At 38.0% G+C, this 11,737-nt stretch overlaps 1 protein-coding gene and 1 non-coding gene across 2 annotated transcripts; one reads left to right on the top strand and one right to left on the bottom strand.

The window, feature by feature from the left end:
* Positions 1-9,247: 9,247 nt before the first annotated feature.
* LOC133825500 (uncharacterized) lies at positions 9,248-10,945 on the top strand. Its single transcript, XM_062258431.1, has one exon. It carries the CDS (start codon positions 9,248-9,250, stop codon positions 10,943-10,945), a length of 1,698 nt encoding a protein of 565 aa, XP_062114415.1.
* On the bottom strand, positions 9,791-9,897 carry LOC133828337 (small nucleolar RNA R71). Its single transcript, XR_009890963.1, has one exon. It is a non-coding gene; the product is annotated as a small nucleolar RNA R71 (small nucleolar RNA).
* Positions 10,946-11,737: the final 792 nt, after the last annotated feature.

Raw genomic sequence — 11,737 nt, 5'->3', positions numbered from 1 at the left:
TAGTATAGGTTATCTCGGTGACTAGTTAACGTTGTAACGACTCATTATGTAATAATTAGGTCGGCTTAGTTCAATGTTATACAGTAATTTTTTTTTTGGGATCGGATCCCCTTCTAAATTCACAACTCTATCTTACTCAACATGACAACTATTTGAGACTCTAGCAGTAGTATTAGTTTACTAGGGTACGTTGGAATGGTTCATTATGTCATAATTAGGTCTGCTTAGTGCAATGTTATCTAGTACTAATTTTTTGGGATCAAATCCCCTTCTAAATTCACTACAATATCTTAGTGCAATGTTATCTAGTAATATTTTTCCGGGATTGGATCCCCTTCTAAATTCACTACTCTATCTTACTCAGCATGACAATTATCGGAGACTCTAGCGGTAGTATTGGTTTACTAGGGTACGTTGGAACAGTTCATTATGTCATAATTAGGTCTGCTTAGTGCAATGTTATGTAGTAATAATTTTTCGGGTTCGGATCCCCTTATAAATTCACTACAATATATTAGTGCAATGTTATCTAGTAATATTTTTTCGGGATCAAATCCCCTTCTACATTCACCTACTCTATCTTACTCAGCATGACAACTATCTGAGACTCTGGCGTTAGTGTTGGTTTACTAGGGTATGTTGGAACGATTCATTATGTCATAATTAGGTCTAGTTAGTGCAATTTTATCTAGTAATAATTTTTCAGGATCGGATCCCCTTCTAAATTCACTACTATATCTTAGTGCAATGTTATCTAGTAATATTTTTTCTGGATCGAACCCCCTTCTAAATTCACTACTATGTCTTACTCCCTAGGACAACTATTTGAGACTCTAGCGGTAGTATTTGTTGACCAGGGTGTTGGGGTTTTATGCCTTAATTAAAACCCAAATTCTTTGTAATCTCATTTTATTATCAATAAAAGAATAGAAATGATTTTTTGACTTGGTCAATCACTTTGCTCACATGTTTTATTTTCATGATTATTTGTTTAATATAAACTTCTATTAAATCCCGAGCATATAGCTAATCTTATTTATAGTGACGTAATCACAGTGGAATATAAATATGATTATATGTTCAAAATAAGTTAGTCCTAAGATTAGTCAGTGCACAGGATTTACACTGACTTGCCAATCTGCGATATGATCTACTTACACATTACAGTGTTATGTTCTTTCCAGAACATTAGCAAAGTAGATAAGATCGGATGTATTTGTTACATTGGACTAGACTGATATTGACAGTTGATAAGATAAGTAAACATACCGTTATTATCTATTCTAGTCATATCATATAGTTAACCATAGGTCAATTCAATCTCAATTCTGAGTGGTTAGTATTCTAACTGATTGTATTATTTGAGTTCTTTGACTTGTTCGTTACCAGCTTACCCTATGGACTAGCCCATACTTACATCTTGGGAACTCGATAGTATAATTGAGTGGGAGTGTTAATCATAGATATGAACATCTATAGCTTCTAATGAAGAAGTGAAACGATGGTTTCCCTTTAGTTTGGTTCAAGGTGTTAAATGATAGAGATCTCATTTCAATAATTAAATTAGTTTACTGAAATATCATTTACAAGGAACTAAGTGTTTTAAGGATAAATACAATGAGGGGTAAAACAGTATTTTAGTCCTATCTCATTGTAGACCATCTATAGAGGATTGAGTGACAATTGTGGTTGTAACAATGGATAATTAATAGCGTATCTATATTTGTTATAGAGCGTTCTATGAATTCAAGAGTTCAATTCCGAGTCTATAGTGGAGTCACGAGGAATTAATAAGTTAGTAAATTTATTTGTTAGATTTATGATAACTTATTGGAGCTTGATTTCATAGGCCCATGGTCCCCATTGTACCTTGGATAAAATCATCTAGATAGTCTCAATTAATTGATTTAATTATCAATTAGAATTATCAAAGTTGACCAGGTCAATTTTCGATAGTTTCACAGAGTTGTGTAATTTTGAGAAGAAAAGAGAAATTATGGCAGATTTATTAATTAAGATAAATTGGTATCTAAATTAATAAATAAGTTTAAATCAAGGTTCAAATTATAAATAATTAATTTGGTAAAGGATTTAAATAATTATTTAATCAATTAAATCAATAGAAAATAATACAAGCCTTGATTTTAAGTCTAATGGACTTATAATCAAATGGGAAATTTCACGGGCCTAAAGCCCATGATAATTTCGACCTAGGGCTTCAAAATGACTATTATTTTATTGATTTTTTAATTAAATTAAATGGCCTAATTGAGTCTATAAAAGGAGTGCTTAGAGAGAAGTCATAAGTTAAGATTTCTGAGATGACAGATAAGTTTAATCGCTGGTTTTCTGATAGTTTTATATTCTCTCTAAACACAAGTCCTTTTCTAAGCCTCGTTGATTATTTTCTCTTATTCTTCTCTGTATCTATCTCATGTGTTGAGAATTTCCCACACTAGTCTAAGTGATTCTAAGGATACATTGGAAGGTTGTGAAGAAAATAGAAGATCGGTTCTGTTTCATGATAATACTCTGCGACAGAGAGGATACAAGAGTTAGAGAAACTGAAGGAATGACTCTTTATTTCTGCTGCGTATACTGTAAGTATTCTATTCATTGTTTCTCTTTGAATTCAATTTTAGAAACATGTTTTAGGCTATCTCGTATTACTTTGTTTAATATTAGATATACATGAAAATAAATAAAGATTCTGTATAAGTTAAGATTTTAATAATTAAGATCTTTAGTAATATGAGATCGGGATTGGATCACCTTCTAAAGTCACAACTCTATATTACTTGTAGATGCTCAAAATTCCATGCTTGTAAAAGACCCAAAGTACGTGCTTAGGTCCCATGAACGCCTACATACGTGGTTGAGCCGTGGTGCCCTCGGGCCACCATCATCTCGCGCTAGCCTCCTCCCAGCACACCCAGCGAGGCCACGCCTCGCGCGCCTGCCTAGATGGTTTAGCATCCTGCGTGCCCTGCGCCTGCCCAGGGCCTCCCGAAGGAGCATCTCACGCCACTAGGGCCGCGCCACTAGGGCCTTGCAAGGGAGCGTCTCGTGCCATCAGGGCCGCGCCACCAGGGCCTCGCAAGGGGGCGTCTCGTTCCATTAGGGCCTCGCGAGGAGGTATCTCGCACCATCAGTGCCACACCACCAGGGCCTCGTGAGAGGGGCGTCTCATGCCATCAAGGTCGCGCCACCAGGGCCTCGCGAGGGGCGTCTTACATCATCAGCACTGCGCCACCAGGGCCTCGCAAGGAGGCGTCTCGCGTCATCAGTGCCACGGCACCGGGGCGTCACGAGGGGGCATCTCGCGCCATTAGTTCTGCGCCATCGGGGCCTCGCAAGGGGTGTCTCGCGCCATCAATGCCATGCCATGAGGGCCTCACGAGGGGCATCTCGCGCCATCGGTGCCGCGCCACCATGGCCTCACGAAGGGCATCTCGCACCATCAGTATCGTGCCACCAGGGCCTTGCGAGGGGGCGTCTTGTGCCATCAGTGCTGCGCCACCAGGGCCTCGCGAGGAGGCATCTCACGCCATCAGTGTCGCGCCACCAGGGCCTCGCGAGGGGGCGTCTCGCGCCATCAGTGCCGCACCACTAAGGCCTTGCGAGGGGCCGTCTTGCGCACCTAACACCCACGTCTTGTGGGTGGCCTTGAGGTGGTTTGGGCACCTTGCGCCAAGGACCCAAGAGCTTCGTTTCGTGCCACGACCCTTGCGTGCACTAGGTGTCTCACACCCTACACCTCAAGAGGGTGTCTCCTATGAAGACCTATGGAGACCCTAACATTTAGAGGTAAAAGCCCCAGTATAATTCAAAAGGATCGTACTAGTACAATCTTGTACGGGGTACAACCTTTAAGACCACATATGTCTGATCCGAATACTCATGCCAGAAAAGTAGTGGGTGTACTAGGAGAGGGGACATGGCCTGTATGCCTCTAACCAGATTTCAGAGTTAACACCACCACCAGCACCACTACGCCTAGAGCCACTCCTCTGACACTTGTACTAAATAAGTAGTGGAGACATCCCCACAGAACCTGACCATGTACTGGAGCCAACACCACTACCCTTGAGACCACTCTCCTGACAATGTACTTGTGTACCATCTGGTCCCCTGGACCACAATGTATCAGGGGCCATTAGAGACCACTATAAAGGGAACCCCACTTCCACATGGAAGGGGGTTGGAAAAAACACTGTAGCTTGAGACAACAAAGGAATACAAGTTCTTTTCCCCATTTTTCTTCTGCAACTATTGTCTAAGTTTCTAAGTTTTTGATTATATAGTCGAAGTTCTTGATTGATAAGAAATAGACTTTGATTTTTCTAACTTAACTTCGTTGACGAGTTCTCACCGTCAACATTACTCTATAGGATAACTATTTGAGACTCTAGCGGTAGTATATGCTAGCACAGTGACTAGGGTAGGTTGGAATGATTTTCTAGGTCATAATTAGGTCTCCTTAGTGCAATGTTGTCTAGTAATATTTTTTCAGGATCAAATCCCCTTCTAAATTCGCTTTTATGCCTCACTCTCTAGGGCAACTATCTGAGATTGTTGCGGTAGTATTGTTTGACTAGTGTTATAGGAAACTTATACATGCTCTTTATTTATTTTCATGTAGATCTAATATTAAACAAGTTAATATGAGGCAACCTAGAATATATTTCTAAAATTGAATTCAAAGAGAAATAATGATAAGAATACTTACATTATACGCAGTGAAATGAATTAGTCCTTCCTTCAGTTTCTCTAACCCTTGTTTCCGTTCTGTCACAGAGTATTAACAAGAAACTGAACCGATCTTCAATTTTATTCACAACCTTCCATAGTATCCTTAGAATCACCTAGACTAGAGTGGACAATTCATATCACATGAGATAGATACAAAGAGAAGAAAAGAAAAGAATAATAAGGCTTAGAAAATGACTTATATTTAGAGAGAATCTAAAACCTATCAGAAACTTGTGTTTCAACTTTTGTTTTGACTTATATTTTCAACTCTCTCTTCGCATTCCTTTTATAGACTCAATTAGGTCATTTATTTAATTAAAAATAAAAATAAATAATAGCCGATTAACAACCCTAGGTCGAAATTATCATGGGCTTTAGGCCCGTGAAATTTCCCATTTGATTATAAGCCCATTGGACTTAAAATCAAGGCCTGCATTATTTTCTATTGATTTAATTAATTAAATAATTATTTAAATCATTTATCAAATTAATTATTTATAATTTGAACCTTTATTTAACTTTATTTATTAATTTAGATACCAATTTATCTTAATTAATAAATTTGCCATAATTTCTTTTTTCTTTTCTAAATTGTATAACTCTGTGAAACTATCCAAAATTGACCTGGTCAACTTTGATAATTCTAATTGATAACTAAATCAATTAATTGAGACTATCTAGAGAATATTATCCAAGGTACAGTGGGGACCATGGGCCTATGAAATCAAGCTCCAATAAGTTATCATAAATCTAACAAATAAATTTACTAACTTATTAATTCCTCGTGACTCCACTAAAGACTCGGAATTGCACTCTTGAATTCATAGAACATTCTATAAGCAATATAGATACATTATTAATTATCCATTGTTACAACCATAATTTTCACTCAATCCTCTATAGACGATCTACAATGAGATGGGACTAAAATACTGTTTTACCCCTCATTGTATTTTATCCTTAAAACATTTTGTTCCTTGTAAATGATATTTCAGTAAACTAATATTAATTACTGAAATGAGATCTCTATCATTTAGCACCTTGAACCAAACTAAAAGGAAACCATCATTTTAGCTCTTCATCAGAAGCTATAGATGTTCATATCTATGATTACACTCCCACTCAATTATACTACCGAGTTCCCAAGATGTAAGTATGGGCTAGTCCGTAGGGTAAGCTGGTAAGGAACAAGTCAAAGAACTCAAATAATACAACCAGTTAGAATACTAACCACTTAGAATTGAGATTGAATTGACCTACGGTCAACTATATGATATGACTAGAATAGATAATAACGGTATGTTTACTTATCCTATCAACTGTCAATACCGTGTCTAGGTAGTTCTTAGTGAGTGAAATAGGAATATTTTGCTACATTGTATAACCTGAGATTTGGTGTGTAATTGCATGTTTTACAACCTGGTTTAATATAGGAATGTATTGAATTACGTTGTGGAATTACCTCAGTGGGTTTTGGAAAAATCTCACTGGCTTATTTAGAAATCTGTTAACTCTGTGCATAATTGCTGAACGATTGCTATAACAACTGGGCATATCAACATAGGGGGAAATAGCCATTCAGATCTCAAAATGATTAGTTCATGTCTAAACTGAAAATTACAATCCCATGTAAAAATAGTTCATCCATGGTAACAACTGTTCACAGATTAATCAAAATAAGAGTATACACTACAAAAGAAGGAATGTAGAAGAAAGAGAGAGTTGTAAAGTCTTGTGCTAAAACCCTCTTCCTTCCTAGCCGTGAGCTTCTTTGATCTTTCCTTTCTGTGTATCTCTCTGTTTTTTCTCTCCTTTTTTTTTCTGTACTCTTCTTGCTGAAAAAATGTATATTCCTCCACGTACTGTGTCCTCCCCCCTTCTATTTCGGCTGTCCTCTCTTCTTGGGGTACTTTCCTTTTCACCTTACCCTAATTAGAAAGCCCATTTCCATCTTTGGTCCATTACTCCTTGCCACCTCAGCCAACTGACTTAATTCTTTAAATGGGTGCCACATAGGCGCTGAAATCAGTAAATAACTGCAGCTGGCTTTTGTCCACGTCAGTCTTCATTTTCCAGATTTGCTAACATTTTGGCCTACAGCATTCGAGCAGCAATTCCAACTTTCTGTCCCCTTTTTCTTTTGATTCCCTTGGCGAGTTTAAGGTTCCTTTCCTAGATAACAAAACACACATATTTACATAAATATTTACAATTACTACCAACAAATCACAAGACTCTTGAATTGACACACTAATTAGAAAATAAAGGTAAAAACTAAACAAACTTACAATTAACAACACCCTCATTACTCTTTTCACCCAAAATTCAAGTTCAAAGTTAATAAAAATAACTCTAAATCATAGAGTTATCACACCCCAAACTTGGCATATTGCTCGTCCTCGAGTAATGAAAAAGAGAAACAAAACAACACCACAAAAACTAAGATAGCAACAACACAGATTTGTACATGAGAGAGTCCTGAACAATCAATCAGTCAATCATGGCTTAGTGAAAAAAAATGCTCTCAGAAGTGTGTGGAATGGAATGATGTGATGGTAGTGATTATGCCCTGACTTTATATGTCTCATTCCCATTTTTAGTGCTAATGATATCACTAATGCCTCCCTAAAGTAAACCAATCAATAGTGTGTGCAAATGCTTCCCACCAACACCTTGAATTCCTCTAACAACTACTCTTGATCCTCAAGTTTAAATATCTGCTCCCATAGGTTGAATTAGTGCAATCCTCTCCACTAATGTAGTCTAGCTTTACCCCTTAGATTAAAAGGACTTTACTCGGCTTGTAATGTAAGGCTTAGGTTAGGGTAGGATAAAAGGTAATATTTCTATGGCTTATAACCTAACCACCTCAACTTATCAAGAACCTCTCTTATTAATATATATTTTTTTTCATGCTTTCACCCCAAAATGTATTTGTAACCCACAATGAATCATTTGATTTAGCTCTAATTCTCTTGCTACTGTTATTTGTATTTCTTTATTATTATTATTATTATTATTATTTTATATATATATTTAATTTTTCTTTTCTTTCTTTTTTTTTCTTTCTAAAAACAACATGACATTGAAACAGCAAAAAGATATATAACAAGAGAATTATGTACATTTTCTTGTGAGCTCATTCCCACACGTGATAACTCTATGATATAGAGTTATTTTTATTAACTTTGAACTTGAATTTTGGGTGAAAAGAGTAATGAGGGTGTTGTTAATTGTAAGTTTGTTTAGTTTTTACCTTTATTTTCTAATTAGTGTGTCAATTCAAGAGTCTTGTGATTTGTTGGTAGTAATTGTAAATATTTATGTAAATATGTGTGTTTTGTTATCTAGGAAAGGAACCTTAAACTCGCCAAGGGAATCAAAAGAAAAAGGGGACAGAAAGTTGGAATTGCTGCTCGAATGCTGTAGGCCAAAATGTTAGCAAATTTGGAAAATGAAGACTGACGTGGACAAAAGCCAGCTGCAGTTATTTACTGATTTCAGCGCCTATGTGGCACCCATTTAAAGAATTAAGTCAGCTGGCTGAGGTGGCAAGGAGTAATGGACCAAAGATGGAAATGGGCTTTCTAATTAGGGTAAGGTGAAAAGGAAAGTACCCCAAGAAGAGAGGACAGCCGAAATAGAAGGGGGGAGGACACAGTACGTGGAGGAATATACATTTTTTCAGCAAGAAGAGTACAGAAAAAAAAGGAGAGAAAAAACAGAGAGATACACAGAAAGGAAAGATCAAAGAAGCTCACGGCTAGGAAGGAAGAGGGTTTTAGCACAAGACATTACTACTCTCTCGGGAAGAATCTATCTAGTGGAATTAACTTGAATGATACAAGAGGAATACCATGTTTAGGTAGTTCTTAGTGAGTGAAATATGAATATTTTGCTACCTTGTATAACCTGAGATTTGGTGTGTAATTGCATGTTTTACAACCTGGTTTAATATAGGAATGTATTGAATTATGTTGTGGAATTACGTCAGTGGGTTTTGGAAAAATCTCACTGGCTTATTTAGAAATGTGTTAACTCTGTGCATAATTGCTGAATGATTGCTATAACAACTGGGCAGATCAACATAGGGGGAAATAGCCATTCAGATCCATTAGTCCATTCTCGAATTAAATTTTGCTGACATCTTAGCTATATTTTAATTAGAATTAATTGCAACCATTTAATTTCAGATCCATATTACATTCATTCTCATAATTCCTTTTTCTTTTACTTTTAAATTGTTATTTAGTTGGTTTTGCATTTGCTTAATTTGAAATCCCTGTGGAGATGATACTCACTTACTACTATATTACTCGTTGCCGACTGTGTATACTTGCACATTTTAATTGCTTAAATTTACGTAACAAGTTTTTGGCGCCGTTGCCGGGGATTGAAAATTAAAATTTTGTATTATCAACTAGTTTGCAACTTATTTCTGTTTGTTTTTAAGTCTGCTTGCTTGGGCTGTGTATTTTCAGGTTTCATCTAGTTCATGAACAAACAAGAAGACTTTGAACTTGCTCCTATTGACCCCGAAATTGAACGCACTTTCAGAAAAAGGAGAAAGGCACAAAAGGTTAAAAGCCGCTGCACTATGGCTGAACATGTTGACGACGAAGGGGGTGCCCAGAACATAGTTAATCCTATTGTTTTGGCGGATGATAGAGCCAGAGCAATAAGGGAATACGCTGCCCCCATGTTTAATGAGCTCAATCCAGGCATTGTGAGGCCCGAAATACAAGCACCCCAGTTTGAGCTCAAACCGGTCATGTTTCAAATGCTCCAAACCGTGGGGCAGTTTAGTGGGATGCCAACGGAAGATCCTCATCTCCATCTTCGCTCATTTTTGGAGGTGAGCGATTTTTTTAAGCTACAAGGAGTAAGTGAAGAGGCATTGAGGCTGAAGTTATTCCCGTTCTCTTTAAGGGACCGAGCTAGATCATGGCTCAACACCCTTCCTCCCGATTCGGTTACAAATTGGAATGACTTGGCTGAGAAATTTCTAAGAAAATACTTCCCTCCCGCCAGAAATGCAAAGTTTAGAAGTGAAATCATGTCGTTTCAGCAGCTGGAAGATGAGTCCACTAGTGACGCGTGGGAAAGATTCAAAGAGCTTTTAAGAAAATGTCCAAACCACAGTATCCCACATTGTATACAAATGGAGACATTCTACAATGGTCTCAATGCAGCCTCTCGGATGGTATTAGACGCTTCAGCCAATGGAGCCATTCTTTCCAAGTCTTACAACGAAGCATTTGAGATTTTGGAAAGAATAGCAAGCAATAACTACCAATGGTCAAATACTAGAGCTCCTACAAGCCGAAAAGTAGCGGGTGTTCTTGAAGTAGATGCTCTAACCGCTTTAACCGCTCAAATGGCCTCAATGACCAACATTTTAAAGAACATGAGTATGGGAGGAAATGTACAGCCAGCTGCTGCCATTCAAAGTGCAGAAGTATCATGTGTGTATTGTGGGGATGGGCATACTTTTGAGAACTGCCCTTCAAATCCAGCCTCGGTTTGCTATGTGGGTAATCATAATTTCAACCGCAACAACAACCCATATTCAAATTCTTATAATCCAGTGTGGAGGCAACATCCAAATCTGTCGTGGGGGGGTCAAGGAGCAAGTTCAAGTGGAGCGCCAGCACAAGGGAAACAGTCATTTCCGCCAGGTTTTTCTCAACAGTCAAGGGCTCAACAACCTCACCAATCTCAAGGCTCTCAATCTAGTTCCTTGGAGAGTTTAATGAGAGATTATATGGCAAAGAATGACGCTGTAATTCAAAGCCAGGCAGCTTCTCTTCAGAATTTGGAAATTCAATTGGGGCATTTAGCTAATGACTTGAAAAATCGACCCCAAGGTTCCTTGCCAAGTGACACCGAAAATCCAAGGAGGGATGGCACCGAGCAGTGCAAGGTGGTGACTTTGAGGAGTGGGAAAAATCTGGAGTTAAATAAGGAGAAAGATAAGCGAAAAAACGAGCCCACTTCAATCCAAATTGGTGAAGAGAAGAGGGAAAACTCAGCAAGTTCAGCTGCTGAAATTACCCAGAATGCTACAACATCAATTCAGCAATCTGCGGTAGAAAAGTGTTTGAGCAAGCCACCTCCACCATTTCCTCAAAGATTTCAAAAACAACAACAAGATGGCCAATTCCGGAGGTTTTTAGACGTTTTGAAGCACTAGTGGAGGCCTTGGAGCAAATGCCAAATTATGTAAAGTTTTTGAAGGACATTTTGACTAAGAAAAGGAGACTTGGTGAGTTTGAAACGGTGGCCTTGACGGAAGGCTGTAGTGCCATGTTGAAGAGTAAAATTCCTCCTAAGTTGAAGGATCCGGGTAGTTTTACAATTCCATGTTCGATTGGTGGAAGAGATGTGGGTAAAGCTCTTTGTGATTTGGGAGCTAGTATTAATTTGATGCCCATGTCCATTTTTAAGAAGTTGGGAATTGGAGAAGCAAGGCCAACTACACTCACCTTGCAATTGGCTGACCGTTCTATGGTGCATCCGGAGGGAAAGATTGAAGACGTCCTAGTACAAGTTGACAAGTTTATTTTTCCGGTGGATTTCATTATTCTTGACTATGAGGAAGATAGGAATGTACCGATCATTTTGGGGAGACCATTTCTTGCCACCGGGAGGACATTGATAGATGTTGAAAAAGGAGAGCTCACCATTCGAGCTCAAGACGAACAAGTCACATTCAAGGTTTTTAATCCTATACGCTCTCCTAATGAAGTTGAAGCTTGTTTGGCCATAAGTGTTTCTAACTTCAAGTTGATTGAAAAGATGCATGGAAAGTATAGCAATGGAGTCAAGAAAAAGGTCCCTTTTGAAGAAATTGAGAAAGGTGGGGAGCCATGCATAAGTAAGGAAGAAAAACCATCGCATTCTCCAAAGCTACCGAAGAAAAAGAAGAAGAAAAAGAAACATAGTAGCAAGCCTAAATCACAAATGTTGGAAGTTGGGAATAAAG

The sequence above is a fragment of the Humulus lupulus genome, chromosome 3, assembly GCF_963169125.1.
Source record: "Humulus lupulus chromosome 3, drHumLupu1.1, whole genome shotgun sequence".
Classification (NCBI taxonomy): Eukaryota; Viridiplantae; Streptophyta; class Magnoliopsida; order Rosales; family Cannabaceae; genus Humulus; species Humulus lupulus.
The sequence above is the reverse complement of the archived record's forward strand: the minus strand, read 5'-3'. Positions and strand labels throughout refer to the sequence as shown.